The sequence below is a fragment of the Corvus cornix genome, chromosome 2 (genome assembly GCF_000738735.6).
Source record: "Corvus cornix cornix isolate S_Up_H32 chromosome 2, ASM73873v5, whole genome shotgun sequence".
In the NCBI taxonomy this organism is placed as follows: Eukaryota; Metazoa; Chordata; class Aves; order Passeriformes; family Corvidae; genus Corvus; species Corvus cornix.
The window spans coordinates 136,700,887-136,728,163 of record NC_046333.1 but is presented as its reverse complement, the minus strand read 5'-3'; the positions used below and the strand labels follow the sequence as shown (position 1 = coordinate 136,728,163).

At 40.3% G+C, this 27,277-nt stretch overlaps 1 protein-coding gene across 3 annotated transcripts; it reads right to left on the bottom strand.

Annotated features, from left to right (window-relative positions):
- Window positions 1-3,162: 3,162 nt before the first annotated feature.
- On the bottom strand, window positions 3,163-22,682 carry EBAG9 (estrogen receptor binding site associated antigen 9). 3 transcript variants are annotated; one of them, XM_039548187.1, is made up of 8 exons: window positions 22,512-22,682; window positions 15,515-15,690; window positions 14,497-14,594; window positions 11,085-11,163; window positions 10,721-10,879; window positions 8,697-8,804; window positions 7,593-7,684; window positions 3,163-3,695 (listed from the first exon to the last, which is right to left on the bottom strand). In XM_039548187.1, exons 3-8 carry the CDS (start codon window positions 14,577-14,579, stop codon window positions 3,575-3,577), a joined length of 642 nt encoding a protein of 213 aa, XP_039404121.1. In that variant the 5' UTR covers window positions 14,580-14,594; window positions 15,515-15,690; window positions 22,512-22,682; the 3' UTR covers window positions 3,163-3,574. The 3 variants fall into 3 exon arrangements, with proteins under 3 accessions (XP_039404121.1, XP_019144715.1, XP_039404122.1); XM_019289170.3 differs by lacking the exon at window positions 22,512-22,682 and adding an exon at window positions 16,300-16,333; XM_039548188.1 differs by lacking the exon at window positions 15,515-15,690.
- Between the last annotated feature and the right edge of the window lie 4,595 nt (window positions 22,683-27,277).

Sequence of the window (27,277 nt, the reverse complement as noted above, 5' to 3'; positions counted from 1 at the left end):
TCTTTGTCCCACGATCCAAAGAGGATATGCCAGTTGCTGCTCCAAACAGACAAACTTATTTTTTTCCCTCTAATGTTACACTTTAAGTCTTATTTATGCCTCACCTGAATCCCGCTGGTGCTATACAGAACTAGGGGAGGACCATCAGCCTCCAAACAGTTAAATAAAAACTCCCATCCTTTTTTTCTGAGTTCAGAAAATGCTCATACCCACACCCATACCCCACTGGAAAGTCTCACCTCAAAACACGCCGGTGAGGAAGGCATGCAGCTCATATACTATGGGTAAAATAGCGGACGCTTGAATTCGAGCTTATGGTATAGGAACCTAGTCAGGTCCTTTCTGGGCTGAAGGGATGGATGTTCATAATCCCATTACACATTTTCTTTCCAACCCAGGAACAGAAAAAGCCTTTCTTTAATATTCAGCTTAAGAGGTATCCAACATGCCCTGCTGCTGAAGATGCTGAGGCTCAGGCACTGCCCCCTTCCCACCAGAGATTCATCTCTATCCTTCACAGAATCACAGAATGCATCAGGTTGGAAGGGACCACAGTGGGTCACCTGGTCCAAACTCCCTGCTCAAGCAGGGTCATCCCAGAGCACATGGCACAGGATTGCATCCAGGCAGCTCTTTAATATCTCTAGGGAGGGATACTCCACAACCTCTCTGGGCAATCTGTTCCAGTGCACACTCATCTGCACAGTGAAGAAGTCCTTCCTCATGTTGAGGTGGAACTTTCTGTGCATCAATTTCTCCCTGTTGCCTCTTGTCACCCTTGCTTATGTCCTCTCACAAGGCTGTTCCTAACTTCTAGTTACACATTTCTCCTTCCTTTCTCTGCAAATCAACTCTCTCTCCTAAATCCCAAACTTCAGAAACATGTTCAGCACTGTTTCACGTATGTCCCATATAGAAAGTGAGTATTTTGCTCCAAATCCCTTCAGACAAATCAACGCAGGACCTGGCAAGCGTGAACAACTACAGCACAGTCAAGGAAAGGATGATTTTTCCGTCATCCTGGCAGGTCAATCCTCCACAGTCAAGACTATCAGTGAAGGCAATCAAGTCCAGCTTTCAGCCAAGAAAAAAAAAAAAAAGCATAAGGCCAACATCAAAATATGAAAGAGAAAAGGAGGAGCATACGGCAGCAAGAAGGAAAGAGAACAAGTGCACACAGGGGTGTAAAGGATCCCTCAAGGAACTCAAACCAATTGAAAAGATAGTAACAGAGCAGCAGCCTCAGGAAGTTTAGCAAAAGTGTTTCCATATTTGTCAAGGATAAAAATCAAGATACAGGAAGGAGGAAAGAAGAGAGAGCACAGGAAAAAGATGAAGCTGGTAACAATGCATAGGTTATCACCATTCAAGAGACTTCCTCCAAGAGCAGTGGCCTCCCTACTGGCACCATGTCAACACAGGGCAGAGATGGGAGGAATCTCTAGAGCAGCTGTGCTCAGGTTTGGCAGGTAGATGGAAGGAAGAATAGCAAAGCAGTACACAGCAGGAAGGAAAATAATGCAGGACTCTCACGCAGAAGGTGGCAGCACCCAAGGGTTTTTAAAATGGCAGAAGGCTCAAAAATCAATGTGTTTTCATGATATATTCAGGGGCTTTGTTTGCAACTTAGTAACTAGCCCACCTGTTGTTATTTTTAATAAATAGTATTGATTTACATCTGTTTTATATTTATATTGTCTCAAATATAGCAACAGTAATCACTAAATTTTTTAAAATGAGACATAGCTTCCAACAGATTTCCCCTTAAACAGCCAATTTCCTTGCCTTGTGTCAGCAATAGTGCAAGAATTGGTACCTCCTTGCTTACTGAGTGCTGTTGAAAGGACAAACACAGATTGTTATTAAAGCTTATTCATAAACTTTCTGATCTCCCATCCCCTATCAGATACTTTGGAGGTGTGTAGCAGGAGCCAATTTGCTTGCCATACTGCTGCACTGAAGTCTGCACTTGAAGTAATCCATTCTACTCCAGCCAGAACACTTGTGGAGAAAACATGCATGGCAGTGCTGGCTTCAAAATATATTTTAAAATTTAACATCTGAAAATTGCTGTCAAATCAGTTGACTTGTGCAAGATTTGAACCTATATGACAAGTATACTAAACATTTTTAAACTTTTCTCTGTGACTAAAGCCATTAAAAGTAATTCTTACTGTCTTGTTTTCTCAATTACTTATACTCTATGCAAAACTTGTGCCAGAACCTACTAGAACTTAGTTAAAAATTCTATTTTTGTAGGCAGGAAAGATCTAGTCACATGCCCCTCCTCCACTTCCCATTCTCTTAGACATCCTGTGCTGTCCCCCTCGACGCACAGGGAACAAGTCTCATGTGCGAAATGTGCTGAGGTCACTCATCTGTCATAAGGGAAGAAATCCATACAACCCATGAATTGAGGGATAATAGCATCCACAAAACAGAAGCTGGAACAGGCATCACTGAAGCACTGGGCTGGACACAGGAAGCACACAGACCCCGCACCTCCCATACACCTCTTTCCAGCAGACCTTAAACTTCTCTTCTTCACTAAAGCACAGCTGCCTTCTATTGCACATTTACCATTCCCACTGCACCAGGGGAATTACAGTGTAAATACATACAGTAAGTGTACCAAAAATGCAGTTTGAAAAGTGCTTGTAACTGAACTGAGAATTGTCACACTAGCTTTATTAACGGAAGACACGATTTTTTTTCCTTCAATTACACTAACTATGCAACAAGTATAAGGTGTGAGGATTCCTATCTGTAAGAATAATTTCTGCTAGAAATACAAATTTACCAATACAAGTAAGTGATTAAAATGCTCCCTTACATCTGCAAGGTCAGCCTTTGTAGGAAAGGTGCACCACTCTTGTGTAGTGATGCCACTGCTGGTAGTCACTGCAGTGTTGCATGTAAATGGGAGCACAGGAAGCTGGAAGTGGCAAAGTGACAAGAAATCCACTTTCAATGTTCAGCTGTAACTTGTGTTCTACTATTGCATAACCTACCAGGAGCATATCTTGAGTTGCAGGTCATCCATAACCAGTTATTTTCTTCTACACAGGTCAATATGATCTCCCATGGAAAACTCTCAAGTGTTTACATATACTTTGATAAAAGAGCAAAAGCAGACATTCTTTATCAGGCAGGAAGCAAAGGTTTCTTTAAAACTGTTTAATTACATGTTTCAGGTAAGCACAGACAATACAGGTAGATTTCCCACCACTCAATATTTACATTCTTTTCTCTAGGCTTGAGCTGTTCATTAAGAGTGTTTTTCAATCACCATCCTTGTCAATCACTTTTGCTGCAAAGAAGGGTGCTGGGAAAGAACTATTGCAGGAAACATTCCATCAAGGCATGATTTTCTGTGGGGCTTTTCTCCTTTAAGAACTACGTCCTAGTAGTTCAAGATATTTTGGGAAAATCCTGGCTTCCAAGATGACCTGAAGAATGCATTGAAACCAAGCAGTGTGTTGAAGTCCTATAAATAGTTAAATCAATACCAATACATATGTTGTAGAGCTGAAATTCTCTTTCCACTGGCACTGCCATTGCTGCCTGGTTTCTGTTAGGACAGTTTTACACCAATTTTGTTTTGTTCCTTTTTCATTAGCCTTTGTGCCTCTTTTTCCATTTTCTTTCGCTGTTGTTCTGCTGCTCTTTTTTCCCTTTCTGCTATCTTCTGTTGTCTGTAATTAAAGAAAACATGAACTACTAAATAACAGACATTCAATTTTCAGCATGGTCATACCTTAAGGTTCTGTCAATACACAGATTATTATAATTTATAAAAAAAGAACTTCAGTCTACTGTCATTCTCAGAACACTCAATCTTTCACTGTGCTGAAGTCCTTTTTTCAGATTAATCCAGAACTGTAGAATATTCTGAGTTGGAACCCACAAGGATCATCAAAGTCCAACTTCTGGCCTGCACAAGGCCATCCCCATGAATCACACCATGTGCCTGAGAGGGTTGTTCAAATACTTCTGTCAGGCTTGGTGCTGTGACCTCTTCCCTGGGGAGCCTGTTCCAGTCATCAACCACCCTCTGGGTGAAGAACCTTTTTACAACATCCAACCTAATCCAATCTAGTTTTAGTCAATAATATTTGTTCAATTATTTTGCAGTTTTAAAGCCACTAGCTTCTCAAAGATTCAGAGTAAGTGAATCAGTGAGAGTATAGGACAGTTATAAGGCCTAGAGCAAAAACTAAAAGTCTATCTAATGCATTCAGCAGCAGCTCAAAAGTTTTGGCATTTTTGGTGGTTTGGGGTTTTTTTTTTGAGATTGTCACCCATTATTGTACATTCCAGCTGACAGCTGACAGAGCTGTCAGTCTAGCAATATGCAGAGTAATAATATTTGCCACATTACAGTAGCAGATTTTTGTATTTCCCACATATCTGAACTGATGCAAAAGAGAGGAAGTGCTATGCACACCAGCCAATATGTAGAGGCAGTAGAGTTTCAAAAAGCCACATGGTGTTAATGCTGCTGTTCATGTGCAATTCTGAAGTGAGGGATCATGGCAGCTGCCTTTCTTTCCCTGGGATGACCCACAGGATACAGAGCTCCTGCGCACGGCAGCGGTTCTGCACCCTCTATGGGCCAAGAACCTGCATTCAGTTCTGCCCAGAGACAGACCTTCACCTCATCTCAGACACAGCAACTGGCCAACAAAAAATACAAACAAGTAGCTGCTATAAACTAAAAACATGTGAGCTCAACTGCTTCCACTGGGAAAAAAACTTCGTTGGTAATATAAAGTCTGAAGTTGCAGATAGGTATCTAAAATTTGCAGAAGAAATGAAGTGCCAACTAACTCAAGTTAACTGAAAATCCAGTTTATCATCCACTACACCAATTCATCCCTGACTGGAAAGTTTCAGTGCATCCCAGCCCAGAAGCTGCCAGAGAATGGGGAAAAAAGAGACTACAGGAACTTCTCAGGCTCTGAGAGCCTACTCCTCAGCACTGTCTTTCTGCATACCTTGATTCCAGGGAGCATTTGACTTACTGTATGTACTCATTTCAACTGTTATGCTTACACATCAACTCACCGGAGACGCCACAGGATAGAGTCTTCACTGCTATTCAGCAGGACACAGCCCATTTTTGCATGGCTGATCAGCACTCCGTTACTACACAAAAATTATTCTGGTCTTACTGAGTACCAACAGGTACCAGACACAGCAGGTTAAGGGTGACCCTTACTTTTTCTGCATACTCATTTCATTCTCCAAAAGCACCACTGGAATATAGTCAGCATTAGCACTCCGGAATGTTGGGGGACTCTCTCCTCTATTTGGCAGTCTGAAATGTTATAAATGTTTCTTTCAAGTGTTACCCTTATGCATTTAGTCACCAGAGAGGCCACAGGATCTGCAGATCATTTTGCAGACCAAGATGTAGACTTCTAGCATTAAGAAGAGACTCCATACCACTTCCTTACTACAGACTGTTGAAAACAGAGCCAGGCCTGTCCAGTACTATACTTAAGTTTTATGTTAAATGTCAGATGTTAAAGACACCACTGATGTCTACTGCAAGAGAAACTAAACTCAGAAGGTATTTTCTATCAATCTTGCTAAAAATCAGCCAATACTTCACTCGTTTACAGACAAACATTGTCAATTCTGTATCATGAATAAAACAAAGGTTTTACTTTACCCAGCTGCGATACAGCTTAGACAATGACCAACTGTATTGAGGTAGCCAGCCATAGCTGGCCAAGCAGTAAGTCACAGAGACAGCTGGAGCTCTGATCACGTTCTATCTACTGGAAATATTTGGATACACATCCCTTCTATAATAACTACAGTTTGATTCTTTTTACTGAGACCAAAAAGAAATCCTATGTAAATTAACCTTTTTAGTTGAACCCTTTCAATACTAGAGATGAAAGGCTGAAATCTTTAGGATAGGTTCAACCAAATAACATGACACTTTAAAAAATTAAGCTTCTGGGAAACCCCACTGCTATCACCATATAAGAGATCTCTCTTCCTAAGTATTCTAGAGCATGAACCTGACAGATGGCAGACAATATACCTTTGACCATCCTGGAAATATCTACTACATAGATTTTACACTCCAAGAATAAACTGGCACAGACATACACCAGACAATTTTTAGCAGCTAATTTGTATACGACAAATCCCTGCTTCAGAGAGTTTGAGTACTACTTTTGATAGTCCTAAAAACATCTGTAATGGAATGTAGCATGGGTTAAGTAAAGTAGAATGCAGCCTCTGCAGTTAGCAAAAGTAGCTATTTCATTTCTCAGTTAAAAAGAATAAATCAGTATTTTCACTGCCTTTCATTTCAGTCTCAGCAGACTGCACTTGAGCTGTTAAGAGATCTTACTGAGCCTATTTATATTCTTTACAGGAAAAAGTACTATCCTTGGAACAAAAACAGTCCAAAAGCACATCATTCATATCACAAAGCTTGTATTTTGGTACAAGACCTGAAACAGTAATGAAGTTAAAAAAAAAAAGACAAGGTATTGACCAGAATGTACACATTCAGATACCTGATTAAGTTTACAAAAATATTTGCATTACAACCCTATTCTCACATGTTAAGCTGCTGCAGAACACGACACAGAGATAATCAATTGAATCAATTCTAATTATGATTAGCACATTGAAAATGGCTGGTAACTTTCCTCGTCTTATTACACAGATTGAAAAAGTAAATTTTTCAAAACATTAAAATAAATAGTTGATCAAAATACTTTTTTTTCCAAAACACCTATTTTCCTTAGAATGTTTTTTTAATGCATCATGTCTTTACTTCATATTATCACTATTTAACCACAAAAGCCATGTACTTGTGATTTAATGAGTAGAATTAGAACAGCCTAGGAAGCTAAAGCTATCTGAGGCTGGTTATCTGATGATGTAGCAAGCAATAAAGTTTGACAAAACTGTAAGTCACAACCAGTTCAAATCATTGTGTATGATTAATTTAAACTCAATTTGCATCTCTTTACCTTCCATACTCCTTAAAGGAAATGAAAGTAAAAAAGAACACAAACTGAACAGAAGAAGTATTCACACCAACTTTGTGCAAGACTTTGATTTTACATTCAGCCTTATCAGCTAGTTTAGTTAAGTTAGCAAGAAAAGCTTAGCTCCTACAGGGATTCCAAGCATATACTTACCACTTCACCTTCTATCCTGAACTATTTTTACCTTAAGCACGATTATGAAACTTTTTATAAGGACATCAAGAGGTATTTTACTTCATCAAGCTGAAACATGATCTGAACACAATAAATTGTTGGGATTGGTGGGGCTTTGTTGGGGTAGGGGTTTTTTAGCACCCGCATGTGTGTGTTAATGTGTTGTTCCAATGTTCCAGTGATCTTCATATTTCCCCTACTATCTCATCTACTAAATTAATTAGATCCAAAATGTCTTCTGCTGAGTACCAGTTACACAGAGATTAGATGCATAAAAATAATTTGTCTTAAGAGGCATTTAACAATTCTTGGCACTTACCAGAAAGGGGTCAGATAAACAAAAGTGACTCTTTTACATGTAAAACCTTTACATAGTGTTATATTAATTTCAATTACCTAAGAACTTCTTCTGCCTGCCAAGCAGCATCTTCCTCTTCTTCCCAGGCATTAGTATTTTCTTGCCAAGTATCCAGGTCTCCCAGTTCAGGCTGAAACAAAAGAGAAGTTCTAAGCACATAGAAAAATTAGATAAAACATTGGTGTGTGACTGCCAGAGTGGCTCCTGGATGACAGTAAAGTTTCCTTAACATTTATTTTTAACCTATTTATTTTTAACCTTAATGCTTCAGACTTTCAGAAATATTTCAGGTATTGCAAAGCTTCTCATCTTATTGTCTATGCTGTTTTCCCTGCTCTAATACTGAGTTTTTTCAGTTGTCAAAGGTTTTTTTGAAGAAAGGCAGGAAGGAAGTAGTGGAGTGCATTTTTAGCAAGAGGAACATAAATTGTGCAGATTATATGAGTAGGCAATGTAAAAGATTTCTGGAGGTTGCATGGACAAACCAACATGTACATCCACATGTTTTTATGTCCAGTATCAGTCGAGTGACACTTTTACTCACTGAAAGTCCTTTCCTGAACTATTTTCATTACAAACAGTACAAGGAGGTGGTATGACCGTTCTATACTGCTTCCTGCCTGCACCCTTTTGTGCACAATGTTAATCAAAGGAGAAGCACTGTTAAAGAAGGCAAAGGGCAAGGGAGGGAGAGTATCTCCTGCTAACTGAGAGGCTGTTAGGTCATCAGGCAATTTTTTCAAAGGCTAAGGAGCAAAAATTAGGAGACTGTTACATTACAATCCCTACAGAAAGGAAGGGAAAAGCAGAAGGTTAAAAATAGGTCCAAGATAATAAAGCAAAGGTAACTCAGAGGCTTTCAAAAAAGCCTTCTACTCTTTTGTTAGTAACGTACTGTGTAAAATCCAAAACGTATAGTTCATTGTTTTAGCAGATTTGCAAGCATGTAAGTACATGGAAGCTTCTTACCTTTTTATCACTGGTCGGTCAAGTTTCTCAGCAGAACATATTGGACTACTTCATTCTTCACTCAATTTTAAAACAATTTAAATTATTCCACAAGACCTTAGGCAGACTATTCCTTCCCCTACAGAACATCATTTAACCGACAAGTACAAGATCAATATTTAGAGCATACTTACAGATTGGTGAATAAAAGGAATATCTTGTGTAGCTGCTAATCTGCTAGAGAATCCTGTGTTTCCCTCTGGAATCCCAAAATTTAAAGGCTCTCGTTTTTTAATAACTATCTGAAAATATTCAAAAAAAGGAACAAAAAGTGGTAAATCAAAGCACTGCACAGATTCCTTGGTGATCATGTATCTCTGTGCCTGTGAAGGTTCAGCCACACAACACCTCACTGTGCCTCAGACCTAGTCAGGTTCTGAAAGCTGCACAGCCAAATGAACTGATAAGTGAAAGATGCTAAACGCAAAAGACAAGAACTCCTCCTGCCCCCACTATCTTTTTCTTTAGTTGCATGGAAACCTGTGACTATATCAAGACAGAGAATAGGCACAAAGGATCATAGATCAAATAGCCACATCTCCCAGTACTCACAAAAGCTACCAATTCCTTGGAGAAATCCTGCTTCTGTGACAGGTCACTTCAAGGTACTACTTTTGAGGACAGTGCTGTCTGCACAGTTCTACTGCACTATAATGCCAGCTCTCTCAGCTACTCCAGTAGTGTATCTGTGCAGTTTCAATAGCCGCAAATTCTCTAGTAACATCAACTAGTAAAGCTCTGTACTGGTTTGGCTGAAAAATGGTGCTTTTCCCAAAACAGTTGCCAAGATCACGTATCCCTCATTTGTCTTGACCTCAAGTCATGAACTTTGTTTAGCCTACTTTGAGTCTCTGCTGCTTCCCAATGAGGCAGATCCACAGCTCCACTGCCTGTACAAACGCTAGCATCAATCCAAGAAAGGAAACAGGACTAGACAATCCTACTGAGCAATGACAGCCTCTGTTATTTGACTGAGGTTCTGTTTCCAAATAGATGAGTATAGATGAGTGGCAACACAAATAGACTCTGCCTCAAATCGCAGGGTTTTATCGAGACATTCAGTGGAAATACAAATTCATCATGAATGGGGTTAACTGGGACAAGTTAACAGAGATGTTCTTTACAGTGCCTGCAGTCATCCCTAGAGATACATTTAAACTAAACCCAGCATACAGTACTCAAACAGCATGGACTCTTCCTATGTTTTGTTCTGAACCTGAAGCTCATTCTGTTAGGCAAAAAATGTCAAGAGATATAAAGGAGAAATCTACCTCTCCCTAGTCCTCTTCTGTCCCTCAGATTTTGGGAAATCAAAATCCTTAGAATTTAGTCCACAGGATATTGCAGATCTTGAATGTACAGAAAACTGACACCAGTATCACCTCCAGTTCATAGGACCACAGGAAGAATCAGTTTGGAAGGGGCCTCAGAAGGTTTGTAAACCAACCTTCTCCTGAAAGCTCTGAGGCTGATGAAAGTACTTTGGGCTTATCCACTTGGGGCTTAAAAAACTTCCAGAGATGGAGGCTGCACAACTTCTCTGGTAAACTGTTCCAGTACTTGTGAGGTTTTCCAATTGGCTCAAAGGCCTGTAAGTACCCAGCTGGAAGATTTACACATAAAAACAATACCTGCAATCACCAGATTTTAATCAGCATTTATTTACAATGTTGATGCTCCTGTAGATATGCCCTTCTGTCTTGTCTCCATAGTAAAAATGGATATTTGAAGAACAAGCTATTTTGAAATACCAGTTCCCTAATTCCAGCCTCCCCAATATAACTTGGTGAAACAAATAATCATTGTTTTCTGAAACAGCAGGGCTGCTCCTTCAGACTTCAGTAGAGCAAGACATGGAATGTCTTTGTTCAAATAAGGATATGAACACAAGTGACTAGAGGGTTCTCACATTATACTTTCCAGAACTTCTAGACTATGAAACTATTCATAAGTTTCTAATAGAAGATTAAGGATGTGAACATGTGATGACATCATATTTGTTAAGATCTCAAAGATCTTAACATTGAACACGTTAAACTATACACTGACATCTATTCTCATTTACCAACAACACCTTCTGTAAGTTGCCAATTTACTTACAGCCTATTTTAAAGCAAGGAAAACCCTCCGTAAGTACAGTTGAAAGTGGAATACTTACTTTTTGAGTTTTTCTTATAGTTGGTGTCATATCTTTGAAATAATCAGGTTCCATTTGTTCCAAAGAATTTTGCTGAGCAGCCACATTACCATTGCCACCTTCAATCTTCACACTTGTAGGTGCATCTTCATCCCATGAGGACCAGTCTTCTACTTCAGGCTGAATATGAGTATATGGTAAAAGTTAATATTAATTATGTGCAGGTAAAAACTTGTCTTTTTATATCTTGCTAAGATATATACCTAATACTATATAGCATAGATAATAGTATTATATCTTTCTTGGATATATACCAATCCAATATTGTAGGACTTGTATAATCACCCTGTTAAGAGATTAAGTTACCTACCACTTTAACAATTACCTGTTTGGGAACAGATGAATAATCCACTGTGGTTGGCAAAGTTATTTGGTCTCCACTTAACTTTCGCCCTCTTCCAGACCTGAAAGAAAAATGTAGGATTCCTCCAAGCTCTGAAAACATGAGCACTAAGTTTAAAAAAAACAAAAAAGGAAGTCTGAGAACAGCACTACTGAAAATAGTCATGGCTAAAACATTTAGTGCTTCAATTACCTTTGTGTTAATTATTGTCAGTAGTAAGTCTGCTAGGCAAAGGAATTTCATCATGAACTTAAAGTGGTGCTCACAAGAATTTCAAAGTGCAATTTACTTTTCTAATTGCAGTGAAATAGAGGAGAAATAATTCTGAGAAATATGAAAATGGACTAACTTGCATAATTCAGTTACAATTTTTAGATTGTCAGTGCTTATGAAGCAAGCGCTAGCGATCTACATTTGTCAAAGAACCATTTCTACTGTAAAATGAGAAATTTTTCTATTTGTCTTAAATTTTAAGCTGTGTCTAACAAAGCTTTCTGAGCTGCTTGACTTGAAAGCCCCTCTAAAGCTCTTTTTCCTTCAAAGTCTAAACAGGGGTAGTACAAGATTATGCAAGTCAACAGCTTTTGTTCAAGTCACGCTTCTACTTAAAGAATACTGTTTCAATGTATTTCAGCAACTATATAAAATAATTTTAACTGAAAACAACAGTAATGCACTAATTGCAAATAAACCACCTGGATATTTACTTCATGACAGCGTTCAAAGATCAGAATAATAATTAAAATATTCTTAGCTGACATGCACTGCATTTTAACACCTTACAACAGAATGCAACTCAGGCTCACACTTAAGTTTTCCCCAAAGAACGCAAGCTCCTACAGCAAAGCAGTCATGTAATTGACCTTATGTAGCTTAGAAAATTGAAGGGTTTTTTCTTACTACTGATGAGAATAAAACTGGGAAACTTCAATTTCTAGTTTCTATCCATTCGTTTTAGTATTAGAGAACATACTATCAACTCTGACTAGTTGAATTGCTTGTAATATCACCTCTGCTGTATGCTGGTGAGTGACTAGATGTATTTTTTCTACTTTAGACCAAAAATATTCCCCCTTAGGAAAGGTCAGGCGTTATCATCAAATTTTTAAGTTTTATATAATTAACTCTAGTCCCTTTACAAACTGTTCATTTAAGTTGAAAAGCAACAGAGCTTAGGTGTAAAGGAAGGTGAAAACACTGTTCCCTCAAACACATTAGAGACTTCCAGTTGACAAGATTTACTTCACACCTCTAAAGGAAACTGAAGCTTGGAGACATCCTCCTTCAGACCTGTACAACATACACATCTTTAATACTATTTATAGTTAATACTATTCTAAGCCATCTCTTATGCACTTAGTTTCTCTATTTATATGATCTAGAAGACTCTAGCAAGTGGCTTGTAACAAACACTCATGAAGTCAAAATGGTTACCCTAAGAAGACTGAAGGTAGAAGGAAAGAGCTTTTGTCATACAACATCGGAAAGAATGTGGTACCCAGAGCAGCACTGAGGAAGGCTACGTATCTCCACTTCTTCTAGCAAGGGAACAAGATGCTTATAAAACAGCTGCTCCACAGCCATCATTAGATACTGACCACTGCTCTGAATGCCAAATGCCTCAAGAATTCTTTGGTTTGTTTCTCCCTACTAATAAGCAGCATCCAGAGTTCTCAGTTGGATAACTAGAGATTTTAAATGGAAGGAAGTGTCATCTCTTTTTATACTTACACCTTTTATTTCCTGAAAACTGGATTCAAGCAGGCTGCCGTTTATCAAGAAAATATTTAACTAAAGAAAGAACTAGTACTGTATGTAACCTCTGTGCTGCCTAGAAAGTTTCACAATCTCAACAGACACTGGTTCAAATGAAAACCTAATGTAAGCCATGTAATCTAAGTACTAGCTCATATCCATTGAATTAAAATGCATGTTTAATTAAATCACATTTGCTGGTTATTAAACATAGTTATATGCAGGGGTGCATTACAGGAAAACAAAATTTATCAAGCTACACTTTGCAGCTGACAGTAAACAGAAGAAACATCTGTAGTTAGTGGTCTGAATTATTTTGATCCAGTGACTTGTGAAAGATTTAAAATTTTCATTTCTTCAACTAACTGCTCTTCACCAAAGAAAGGGTCTTCTACTTTTTGTACTCTGAAGCAGTTTCTCAGTTGTTCAAGATTACAGTTCATTTAGAAGTTGGAAAAAAGGATGAAAATACTGTCACTACACTTACAAAACAATTATCTGCTCATAAAAAATACCTTTACACTTAGAGAAATGAAGCATCAACATAATATAGAAATCAACATCAACCAGTGTTTTGACTTCCTTCAGAAATTGAACAGCAAGTATTCTTAATTTAATTCGGAATTCAAATCACAGAACTAAAGCTGACACCTATATAATTGTATACAGCATTAAATTTACCAACAAGTCAAGAGCTTCCTCTTATTCTTGGAATACGTAAAAGCGAAGAGGAAATAAACAGTTATTTTGTGTCTACCACAAATTCTGTATGTGCTTTAAACTCACTGGCAAAGTAGTTGTCATCATACACAAAAGGAGAATACAATGCTCTAGACTGCTTTTTGTTCACGTAAACAACATGCTGCAAAAGTGGCAGGAAGCACCATAGTTCATATGACAGCACAGTGCCAAGATCACCTGCCTCAGGTACCCTGCTAATGTATTACTGAACTCTCTTACTCCACAACATTAAACTCTTGAGTGTTTTTAGACTGCTTCCAAGTACTATGCTACAGCACTCATGAGTCTACAACTCAAAAGAAAACCACATTTAACTTAAAAAAGTGCAAAAAAGAAGACATTATTCATCATTAAAAAGAAAAAAAATGTGGTTCCCTTGAACTTTAATCACCGTCCTCCAAACTTTTGAAAGAATTTTCAATAGGCAGAAGAATCTAAAGTCTCAGGCAACTGTTTTTTGACAAACAGGATGAGAATTGCTTACATTTATAATGAAAGCCTACTGACTGATGACAGAGTGGATGCTCCCATTAACTGAATCTCTTAAAACATGAACTATCACTTGCCAAGTATTTTTCGAAAATGTGCAGCACAGCTTTTCAAGTCTGACATGGCCATTTTAAGACCCTGTCAATAGCTGTTTACAAAACCTCATTCGGCTACCATACAATAAAATACACTCACAAATACACTACACAGACTTTTGGCACTCTGAACAAATATGCAAATTAAAGAATGAATTTGATTTAGTTTTCATCTGTCTTGATTGTTTTTCAATTAGTAAAATCAGAACTGTTTAAAGTGGTGGGTGGGTGCTGGGAGAAGAAAAGAAGTGCAAGAACCTGTAATTGAAAAACTAAAAAAGAAAAGGTAACCAAGTTAAATAAGACACGTTTACCTGCATATTAACTTTTTAATGAAAGAAAGCACTGCTGCCAGGCAAGTACAGACTTTAAAGAGTCGAAACTGTGTTATGGCCATGGTGAGAAACCCTTCCTGCAAAAGAAAAAAGTGAGATGCAGAGGATTATACATCTTTATACAGTACTTAAAGCCAATTATCTCAGCTGCTGCTAAGCAAGGAGCATTCCGTGAAACTATATTAATGCAAGTAAAGAGAGCAGGTACCTGGAGCAAAGATGCTACCTGCCAGCTATCAGGATATTTTACTGATGCAAATAATACAAGTATCTAATATACATGGCCTTTAAAGAAACAGCACAAAATCACAGCTAAAGTCACAGTTAAAGAGACTCTTAAAGGGGAAGCACAGGCAACTGTTTGCAGTGCGTGTGCAGCCGGTCTGTTTCAGACACTACCAGTGGCACTGGACACTGGCAGTGCAAAACAGAACAATCATCAGAGAGAAGCTCTTGCTTGCTTGAGCATGTCTTGCATATACAAATTACAGATGTATTCAGTAAGTGAAACCCCAAAATTGGTCGTTTAAATTTACCTTCCATTTTGCTGGAAATGTATGATGAGAACAAATATTGCTTATTTTAGAACTAGTCTCACTGAAAAATTATCATCAAAGAAAGACTATTCATCCTATGTGCACTATTGCACCAGCTAACCCACAGAGCTATTGATTATTTCTGTGCCTGACTGGATCATGACAGCAAACACAGCCAAGAAAAAATTCATCTTTGGCTGAAGCCACTCCTGTTTGTAGCTATTTTTTCAGTTGACAATTTGATAATCTAGAGAATTTATACTCATCATATCACATCATTCCAACACACCATCTTGAACAGCTACAGACTGACTCAGAATAATCTGCTGGAATTCAAGGATCCTTTGTCTCTTCTACAGGTGAACATTTCAGAGCAAAGACTAAGAGGTTAGGCTTCACAAATAGCTTTCTTATATACATCTACACTTGTAACAACATTTTCTGTTGCAAGTTTAACATACCTCCTGGTGAGAAGAGAAGGCAGCCCTGTGACATTTTCCTCAGGCCATGAGTATTCCATGGAAGGACAGCTTGATTTCAAATATGCTATGGCATTTAAATCACTTTTTATATTCCAGGCTTTAAGTTAGGAAGAGTCAGGAAGGTGGATCATTAGGTAGGCTGCTCCAATACTGTCCTGAGGATTTTATTAAAAAGGTACATAATGGGATTCGTGAGCTTCACGGAGCATAGATTTATTTTTATTGGTGCTCATTTGTTAGATAATGTAACTACTATTAAACACTGGAATTATATACTACTGGAAATATTGTTTCACATATTGTCCAGAACAGGAATTTCTGTTACTGAAAAATCATACAGGGGCTATTAAACAAATGAGCCCTTTAATTGCAAAATGGAAGGCTTAAGTCAACAGCAACCACCAAATTACAGACTGCGCTACCGAGCTGTAGCTCAGGAGAAAGGCCTCATAGGACACGTATCACCTCTACTTCAACATTTGTGTTATCTTAGTTCATTTCATGGGAGACTTAAAAATGTAGAGGACTTTATAGAGGTTGGATTATATAGATCCAACCTCTATAAAGTAGATCTATATAGATTATATAGATTATATAATATTATATATTATATATATATAGAGGTTGGATTGGCTCTTTATCTAACAGAATTAGAAAGCAGTCAGTTCCCACAAAGAAGCAAGAACAGACATTGTCTGACATGTTTAGCTTTTAGTTTAACAGACTGGACCATCAATTCATATTATGCTCAAGCACTTCCTTACCTTTGAGAATGAACAATGTTGACCATATCTAGATGACAGAAGAATGCATCAGTCAAGAATTTGATGATTCGGAAATAATGAAAGTTAGTGAAAGAAAAGTGAATAGTAATTAGATGGAAAGTTCTCTATCCTAAAGGTAGAAATTACTGCAAACTAACACTGAATTGGTGAAAAAAAATGCTATTTTTAGGAGAGGCAGCTAGAAGTTATCTAGGGGATAGCTGGGATGTGAGGCATGAAGAGCACATGACCTGCTGAAGTGATTATAAAAATACATTTGTTTCTGAAAAGAAGCTTGTTTAGAAGCTCACTCCACCCTACCAGCTTGGGGGGCAGGAGGGAAGGAGTAGAACAGTACTCAATATTAGCGAGAGTAAAGCTCTTTTCCCTTGTTCAGGCTGTCTAACTGCTACACTGGACAGTACAGATCGATCCTAATTTTAAAAAACTCCTAACTATTGACTGAGAAGGTTTTAGGAAGCCACCAAAACCCTTATTATTTATGCCTAAAGTCAAGGAATTAGGAAGATTACTAAATGCAAAACTAAAACCAGAACAATGTTCAAGTGTGTCAGTTACAAATACATATATGTGTACATATAAATGAGCCCAGTTTTCCACTCATCTCCATTTTTTCATATATCAAATCGTATACTGTACTGAGTTCTCAATATAAACAACTGAAAAAAACAGAATCCACAAGGATGCTGGCTTGCAGAGTCAGTAGACTTGTGAAGCCCACTGCTGACAAGAATTAACCACCAGAAGTTAATCCATTTGCCAGGTCATTCCCATACATGAATGACTACACTTCCAGTATCTCCCGTGTGTGCATCTGGCAGAGTTCAATAGCTATCACCATTCCCCATGACAATCAGGTAACTTGCACCTCTCCACTTTCCTTGTGGAGATTTTCCAAGCAATGATTTCAGAGTTAAAACGAGACATATGGCCACTTAACATATTTGTGACAGAGCTGCATTTCATTTCAGCTGAGCTAGAATTAGGCCCTTGTTGGGGTTTTAGTTTAGTCTTAGTTTTTTCCTGTTAAAGGAATTTTCTCCCATATGCATGTTGCTAGGGGACAAATAGCTGTACTTAAGAAAGACAAAAAGGGGAGTGGGGCGGGCCTGGCTACTCCTTTGTCTACACCTGGGTGTGGGGGTCAGTTCGCTCGGAGCGTCCGGAGAGAGAAGCTGCAGAGAAAGGAGCTGCTGCTTCTTTCTTTTTGGCCGTTCTTTCTTCCTGCTGGAAACAACGCCGGGACCCCCAAAAAGCCGCTTTCCCTGCCCTGCTGGAGGCTGGGCTGCGGCTGCCCTGCCCCGCTGCTGCTTCGAGCTTTCGCTACGCTGTAGCCCTGCTCGCCCTGCCTGCCTGGGCCTCCGTGGGGTTTTCCCATCTGGATACATCTCACCTGCCACCTGGGATTTGGGTTCGTCCCTGCCACTCCAGCCTGCCGCTCTAGCCTGCCGTTCCCGAGAGCCCGGGATCGGCTGCCCAGGGGTTTGTGAAGCCTTTGTTCCATCCTTCCCGGGATCCCGGGGCACCGGTGCCGCGTGCTCCCCGAGCTCGCTCCGGGAGCGCCCCCTGCAGCCGCGGGGGAACCATCGCACCTGCCCTGCTCACCGGGAGCCGCCAGCGCCCCTGCCGGCTGCGAGCGGAACTGCACCGAGGGGAAAGGGCCCGACAGCCGAGAAGGCTGGGACTGGGTTCGTGATTGCTGTTACTGCCATAGTTATTGTTGTTTTGTTTGACTGGTTTATATACATATATATATATATATATAGTAAAGAACTGTTATTCCTATTTCCCACATCTTCGCCTAAAGGCCCTTGATTTCAAAATATAGTAACTTAGAGGGAAAAGGGGTTATATCTGCCACTTCAAGGGGGGGCTTCTGCCTTCCTTAGCAGACACCTGTCTTTCAAAACTGAGACAGCCCTTCAAAGGCTGGACTTGATGACCTTGGAGGTCTTTTCCAACCTTAGTGACTCTATGGTTTAAGACAGTAAGTACTGTTTTGCCCACCTCTTCTCTGAGCATTGATTGCAGTCTTCCCCATTAAGCTCTATACACTATGAACTGTCAGATGCACAACCAGAGATTTGTCAACAATATGCTATCAGCCAGCCATACTAGTGTTAGCAATCATTCGTCTTTAAAAAGAACTTTTCTCAGTGTACCTAGGTTTTATACTGCTATTTATGATATGAAGCAGTATATCTATATTCATTTTAGCAATATGCTACAAGCTGTTTAAACACAATCTTGAACCAATTATTGTCTCAAGGTAAGGACAAGTCAAGCATTTTCCCCTTTGTCTGAAACAGCACTTGAAACATGTGCATCATTGCTCTAAGAACAGCACTACCTGAAAAGTTAAAGGTTTGCTAAAGGTTTTGAGTTTTGTTTGGTACCTTTTGGGGTTAGGTTCTTTTGCATTCGGGAGTTTTTTTAAGTTAATTAAAGTTCTCAAGCTAAACCATTTCATATTCTAAAGTAGTTGTATGAATACAGATGTACACAGAACCCTAATTTAGGCCACAACATTGTGTCTTTCTTTTCTTAAGCCTTTCCTTGATACGCAATCCCAAAAGGAACTACAACTGTATCAGCAGTCAATTATAACACAGGATGACAGAGACATAATACAAAGCTGCAGTGCTACATCAAGAATCCTAGAACATTTCTTAACTGATAGAGGCAAATGTGAAACAATGGACTAAAATCCAGGAAATCTGGAAAGAGTTGTCTGCCAGCCTGATACATCCTTCTGCGTATCACACCTCATGCCTTAGCTTGCCATTTATAAAACGGGATAGGGATTTTCTTCTCCCACTACTGAAACTGTTTCTAATGCATTATATTTATCAGACTTTGTGTCAAATGAACTTCCGTTTCAACAGACATAAACAAGGAAATAAGTCAAGACATGAATCCTAATCAATTTAATACTCATGGTCAACTCAACAATTTCGTAACAGACGCCAAATTTAGCTGGAATTTGATTTGTGCATCTCATACTGCCTTCCATTGGTAAAAAGTCCTAACAGGTGTTCACATGGAATATGAACACAGAAAGGACTAAAGGACAGCAGCCACGAGATGTTAAACACTTCAGAGCCAAGCCAGAAGAATGAGGCAACTTAAACATTTTAGGGACCCATAAAGGAAATTGAAGGGAGGGAAAGTTCAGAGATTTATTGAACATTTTTACATTTTTTACAGCTTGCAACAGTGGCCTCATTAGAACTCCTGGCACCTCTGACTTCACTGACAGTAGCCAGTGTAGTCCACCCTCAGACGGACTGGTTAGTCAACTGTGGTGCAATAAGCAAGACTCTCACTGTTTATCATTGAATGATAACCACACTGGCACCTGGAGAAACACTTCCTCTTTCATATCTAACTGTACACGCAAATACCACTTAAACAGGATTTCTACAGACAGAGACAACCCTAAAATAAAGTCTCTTTGGGGCACTAAAATTATTTTAGAAACTTGTTTCCTCTCAGTGAACTCATCTTTAATGTCAGTGAAAAAGATGCAATACAGTCATTATAGAGCACCCATCCTGCTCTCCTCTGATCCTCTACAACGCCAACTGTTTGTACAGTGCAGCTTTCTTTAGATATCATCATCTTTGAAATGCAATTTCCACCTTGTATTGCCAGTGTCTTGTGAATTGATTACATTTTCTTTCACATCAGCTCACTTGCGACTCTGGAATGTAAACAGGAACACACCTTGGAATCAGTGATTTTAGCCCATATTGAACACAGCTAGATAAATAACCAGATGATGATGCCTAAAATAACTTGTCTGAAACTGAAAGGCTCCCCTCCAATTTACATAAGGAGACACAAAAAAAGCTTCACCTTCCTAAAGCAAAACAAGAAGTTCATTTCCTAGTACAGAAGATTAACACAGCCTTGAGTGTTTACACTTGTCAGCACCAAACTCCACACTGGTGCAGTGGTGTTTTTGTGTTGTCACCAGAACAGCTGATAAAAACCTAGCAAAGTTTCAGTGGTAAGGATAGAATTTCTTAAAAGTTTATTTTGTATGAAGATTTACGTTAAGTAGAACGGCCACAACAACTTAAAGATGAGCAAGTAGGTTTATAGGGAGATGGAATTTTATGAAGATTAGTAGATAGATAAAAAACCTGTTTTCAAGCACACAAATCCTCCTCCAAATCATGTATGTTACAAGATGTATAGATACTCTGTATTTTTAAAAAGGCAATGTAATGATTCAAGAACAGCTTTCAACCATGTACTGAAAGACACAACCAGCACTTCCTGCATTTCAAAGACAGCAACCATGACTCTGTAGCCTCATGAGAGGATCCACTGCCCTCCTCCTGGTTGGTTTGTTTGGTTTCTTAGTTTTTTCATCACTTTACAAAGAAACGTAAAATTGGAAACATTTGTGTATGGAGGGAAAAAATCTTACCTGTCTTGACCACTGAGTTTGATAAATAGACACATTAAGTGGCAGCATGACTGAACCCTAAAGCCATGCTATTATGGCATTAGTGAGAGAAGCTGAATCAAAAGGGAAGATTAGGAGGCATATCCTCTATCTAATTGTAGGTAAGTGGTTGTGGGATGTTTGTAAAGGTACTGTAGTTTCAACACTGATGTTCCAACTTTCAGTGCAAATACCCTAACTACACGGTTAAAGTAGCTGGGACAGAAGAAAGTTCCCTCACACAAATCATAGGCAGAGTAAAGTCACCTAAGACACTCAAATCCAGAAAGAGATACTATCAAAAGCTGCAGAAGATACCAAAAGACAGAATGTTTGTCGCTCCAACTAAAGGCAGCAAAAATTGGTGACTGCTGGCAATTCTTCAGTTATTTCTAGACTGATATACAATGTACGGAGTTTCAACTCTTTTTTTAAAGATGTTACTCCCACAGCCATAAACTTTCTATAGTAATACCACCACATCTCACCCCTTCCTCTCCCAGAAACTGAATATAGCTCCAGCCATACTAATGCGAACTCCTGAAGCTTTCTGTTCTGAATTAGAAAAAAAAAATCTACTCTTCAAGCAATATTAATTAAAACAGAAAGTTTATGTCCACTGCCTGATCAGTTATTCTTTGACAATTCCTTATCTGTTGCCACTGTCTTCTGAAAACCATAAAAACAGCATACAGAACACTGAAGTAATGCAATCTTGTAAGACTACACTGTAACTTCATTCACCTTTGCAACAAGTCTTTCACATAATGCAGTAATTCATGTAACAACTCACTTCATAAAACTGAAGTTCTCAGACATAAAACTGGAGTTTAAGAGACCCCAATTCTGTTCCAGTCCTTATTTGCCATCCTGGACCTAAATTTTCTGTAACTACATGGAATGCCACAGACAACAAATTTACACACTCATTGTTACTACCACAAAATCATCTTGCAATGCCTGTCTTGACAAGAACCAGCTATTTACAAACAATGCACACTGCAAGAGGGCCTAAAGAAATCTCTGCACATCTATATTTCCACATAGCTATAAAGCAGCAAGCTATGCAATTTTTCATTAGATATGCAACTCAGGCACTTACTCTGTGAATTCATGATCAAAAAACAGTGCCCTACCAGCCATGGTACTACCGACCAACCAAGGCTTAAATATTACTAGAGACGGCATCGAGGCCAGATGGCAGCACTTAATTTTTCTGTGAGCTGTTAGCGATTCTTAAGGCTTTAAAAGTGTGCTAAGAAACCGTCACACTACGTATTATGAAATTTGCCGCTCAGGGTGAACAGTAGGTAACCCCAAGCAATGCTATCCCACGACCAGCTCCGACAGGACGTGTGCCCTCACCCTTTGCCACAGGGTGCCAAGCCCCCAGACCCCAAACACTGCCTATCTACTGGTCGGCCACTTCATGTTCTTCCCAGCCCATGAGATGCCCGCCTCTTCGCCCCGGAAGGGGCCCGGACCAGCCGGGCAGAGGCCGCGGGGCCTGGCGCTCCCGGCCGGCCGAGCAGCCCCGCCGCTGGGCGAGGCCCGTGGGGTGGCGGCCCCAGCGCGGCGGGGCAGGGGCGCCCCGAGCACGGAGCGGGGCGGGGGCGCCGACTCGGGAGAACCGCGCGGGAGGCTCTGCCCGGGAGAGAAGGCGCCGAGGCCGGGCCCCTGCCCAGCAAGGCGGAAGCGGCACCCGGCAGCGCAGCAACCGGCCCTCCCCGCTCACCTGCCCCGGGGGGGAGGCCCTCGCCGGGGGTCGCGGGGCTCCAGGGGCCGAGGCGGCCGCTCCCGCAGCCTCCGGCCGCCCCTCATCCAGAGCAAGGCGCGCGCCGCTCCACCACCGCCTCGCGCGCCGCCATCTCGGCCCCGTCACCCGGGAGACGCGCCCGCCCCTTCCGGCCGCACCGCCTCCCGCCCCGGCCCGCCCCGCTCGGGCCGCGGGCACACGTGGCCGCCCGGGGGCTGGGGCAGCGGCCGAGTGCGGCTGTGCGGGGATGTGCGGGGCTGCCCGCGGCCCGCCCCGCCACCGCCCCGCCAGCGGCCTGCGCCCTCCCCCGCCCGCCTTCCTCCCGCGCCCACAGTGGCTGGAGGGGTCTTGAGCCGGCTCTTTGTCCCTCCGGGGAACTGCGAGAAAACGGCGTTGGACTTTAACCGTGCCGGGTTGCTGCACACGTGGCAGTAAAGGTGTTCCTCTGTGGTCGACAGGATGCTGAGCTGTAAATTTGGATGTTACTAAAAAACAGACGTTGCTGAAGTTTCTTCTGACAGGTGCAGCCCGTGTCCCAGTCTGTTCACTGAGTGCTTGTCCATTTTAATGGCTGGTTAAGTGATGTTAAGGTTAATGTAAGGTATTACAGAGCTCTGTGTAAACCTCCAGTTGTGTTACACTCGGTAGGTGAAGTAAAGGAATATTTTGTCCCTTTCTCCCAGGGAAATCTAGTCAGTTCTAGAACAGTGCTAATACAGCACTCCTTTCAACTCCAAGCTGTAGCACTCAGTTCTTTGTGTGCTCTTTAAATATCTTCCTATAAAGACTTCCTGTCTGCCACTGGATTTACTCAGCTGCTGTGTTCCATAGGTGAGTTGGGCAGTGAGGAGATGGAGATGGATGATAGGAGGATGGCTCTTGTGAGGAGGCACTGGTATCAGATAAATTTCCTTCATTTCCCTTTTCCATGTCCCGACAGACACCATGACAGCATTTCCACAACTCTTCATCAGGAAGCAGGCTCCAAAGGGTCAAGGAGCCAAATATGATAAAGTTGGCCATGGGGCAAGGACCCTGTCAGCCAGGACATGAGCAGGGTGGTCTGGAGGCAGCGCAGAGTCCAGACTACCAGGCAGGTTTCTGGTGATGAGGCAGATCTGAGGACAAGCCAGTGAGTCTGCACTGGTCCAAGATCAGTAGAGTCCATAGCAAATCGGGACACGGTTGTGGCCATGCTTAAGGGCGTCACTCCTATGATGTTGCTGAAGTGGGGATTGACACCCTTATGCCTGCAGAACCCACCTTCAATAAGAGAAACTCATATGCAATGCTGGTTTTAATATTTTAAAACCATTTCAAAACCATTTGTGTAGCAGAGGTACACCTTTCAGTATAACTTTCTATCTGAAGCAGAAACTGGAAAATAGTCTTCATCTGCATTCACACAGAAAAGCAAAACTGCAAGCATGACACACTGGGAAAAGTCAGGTTATGAAGACAGCCAGTTACATTTCTTTTGAGAACACATTCAAGTTTTGGCATTACAGTGTATATACTCAGTAGGGAATATGCCACGGTGAGAAGGAAGCATTTTAATATATGCATATAAAACACCTACACTTAATACAAAAACTGCCAGAGAGGCTCACCCACACTACCCTCCTAAATGCACAACAGACCTGTGTTGACTGTTGCATTAATGAAGAAATGCTGGAAATTGGCTGACCACTGATGGAAAATAACTGTCTTCTCTAAAAACATAATTATGCAGTTTCAAAATTAGTAATAATATAAACATATCTTAATTTCTAAAAGCAATGTCCACAGAGATAAGTACTTCTTTGTTCAAAAATGTCATTAGCCCTCAGCTCTGAAGTTTTAAACTTGGATTCCTTTGGCTCAGTTAATTTTCCTCAAGAGATCTCCGGAAACCTTGTATATTTCATTGCCACATCGAATGCAGTACTGCTACGGTAAACTAATCAAGTTTGTTAGAGAACTATACTTTTTAAATTAATGCTTTTCTTTTACAGATATTAAGACTCAAACGTATTAAATCACATTACCTGACAAATTGCAAGTGTGCTAATGTCACTTCTTTTACATCTATAGCAATTTCCATCACTTCGAAGTTTGATAGTTCCATCATCCTGACACATTCATGTTTCTACTTAATAACCTCATTCTGTCTGTAAAAGGGATACAGTCTCTCTTTCAATATGAATTCTCCCTCCTACAGGATATGTGCTCTATTTGTTTGTTCTCTCACTTAAGTCCTTTTTTAAAGCTACCATAGCTTTTTAACTAAGAGTACCTTTCCTCAATTACAGTTCTGTTTGATTGTGTAGTAATTTGAGTTTTACATTGACAGAAGAAATTATACCTTCAACAAGTGTTCGATTCTGGTCAAAGCAGAGTTTTCATAGTTCGAAGCACAGAAAAATTGCAGGTTTTTAGTGTAAATTTCAGAAGCAATTTTCTGTACTGCTGCTACAAATTTAATCATTAAATCATCTTGAAACTCCAGATGAGAAGAGGCAGTTCCATGGTTAGATACATTTTCTATTCCTTTGTAGTATTCCTATGTACCTATTTTGGGTAATATCTAAGTACCATCCAAAGAATTTGCTTAAGTTTAGACAAATGTGTATCCTAGCCTGTGTGAAAATCTGACCCAAATAAGTAGCCAAGTAGTCACAAAAGCCCCTTTTCTCTCTGAAGGTCTTCCTGGCTGAAGCTGTACTCTCCTTTGCCTCTGCCAGCATATCTTAGATTCCTTCCCTTATTCCCACTAAGGCTTGATATACCTTGTAAAGGAAAATTCCAGACCAGTGATCTTGGTAAGAGGCCTTTGTATGCAAATTCAACAAACTGACTTTTAGCAAGCATATAATATATAAAAAATAATATTCGCAACTTTGAAATGGAGCACACTCCAAGTAGCTCTTTTGGAAGCAATGGCCAAGAGAGGCCAAAGAGCAGCAGTGACTGCCTTGATCTCCCTTAGCTCAGACAACTCTGCAGATTTGGTCTTCTGCTGGACTGGGCAGCTTCGTTGCACCCCTGAGAATGTTTCAGGGGTTCCCTCTCCTTTAAGCATCTCTCTCTGAGGCACTGACCTTCACACTGGAACCTGGCCAGCTAACAGGACCTTTTATGGGGCAGAACCTCTAGTCAGCCTAGAGGAATACCCACCTCAGGTTGAAACTGGCAGGCTGTTTTTTTCAGTGTTACAAAGAACTTAGAGGTGATAAAGAATGTGTGATTTTAGCCTAATGCTGAGTAATTTCCTGAAGAGACTATCCTGGGTTCTTCTCTCTGCTGACAGCGTCAGCTCCTTCTTCCTAGGGTGTTTCTGTATTTAATGTGGTGAGTTAATATGCAGAATAGATGGTAGGAGTAGGTACCAAAATCCAGTTTTCCTTGTCCCTGCAATATTACTCATACTTCTCAACTAAAAATTCAGGAGAGGATAATGGGACCTCTTTTTTTATACCGCTAGTTTACCACTTCATTACTAAACAGAAAATCTTCCTTTCCATCCTGTTGTATGCAGCCATTAAGTAATCTTTCCTGACTTACACACACAGCCTGTCTTTTTTGCCTGTAAGGAAAAAAAAGTGCATTAAGTTCAAGTTATCAGAAGCTAGATCCTAGGCACTGTTCTAGCATTTGAATTCAAATCCTCTAAACACTTGAGTACGTAGCATGTTGCTTTATAAAAATATTTATCGACATGGATATATTTGTGTGTGCATGCCTGCAAGTGTATTATTTGCAGGAAAACTGGAGAGAGAGAGGATAGAATGGAAACAAAAGGTCATGACATTTTGTTGGAAAAAGCATTTAGAAAAGCAAAGGATTTTCTTCTTAGGGTGGTTTTTGGTTGGTTTTGGTTGGTTGGTTGGTTGGTCAGTTGGTTTTGGAGAGAAGAGATTAATGAAGCTGTTCTTTGTTACTTCATACTTCAGTATTTGATAGAGTAATTGCTATGAATTTAGAAAATACAAGTTCCTTTCATTCAAGCCCTTTGCCACATTAAGTTATCTAATTTCAAGAAGAATTATTCTGAAGTTAGGGAAAGAACTTAATAGAAAAAAATTAATAATGAATCCTCCCTTTTCCCATTTTAAAACAATTCAGCAAAAAAGACATATTATAGCCCCAAAACTTCAAAACTTGTGTTCTTATCTGAACACCTACATGCCAAGGCCAAGTGGCTTTTGGAAGTGTTGAGTTCCCAAAATTTTTCTAAAAACAATGCCAGCTTCAGACAAACCTTACTGTCTCAGAAAAATTTGGACTGGAAAATGTAGATCCCAGTTGTGATGGGGGAAAAAAAACACAGGTCATTTTGAATATAACTGTGTGACCTCATGTAGATACAGTCTAAAGGAGAGAACAGTCAAAGAAGGGATATGAGGAAGTAAAACAAATACATTTTTAATTCATGATACAGCTTCCTCTTGAGGGGAAGAGGAGGGGCAGACACTGATCACATCTCTGTGGTGACCAGTGACAGGACCAGAGGGAATGGCCTGAAGCTGTGTCAGAAGAGGTTTAGGCTGGATATCCAGAAAACGTTCTTCAGCCAGAGGGTGGTTGGGCACTGGAACAGCTCCCCAGGGAAGCGGTCACACACCAAACCTGACAGAGTTCAAGAAGCATTTGGACAATACTCTCGGGCACATGGTGTGATTCTTGAGGATGGTGCTGTGCAGGGCTAGGATTTCAACTCAGTGATCCTTGTGGATTCTGTCCAACTCAGCTTATTCTGTAATTCT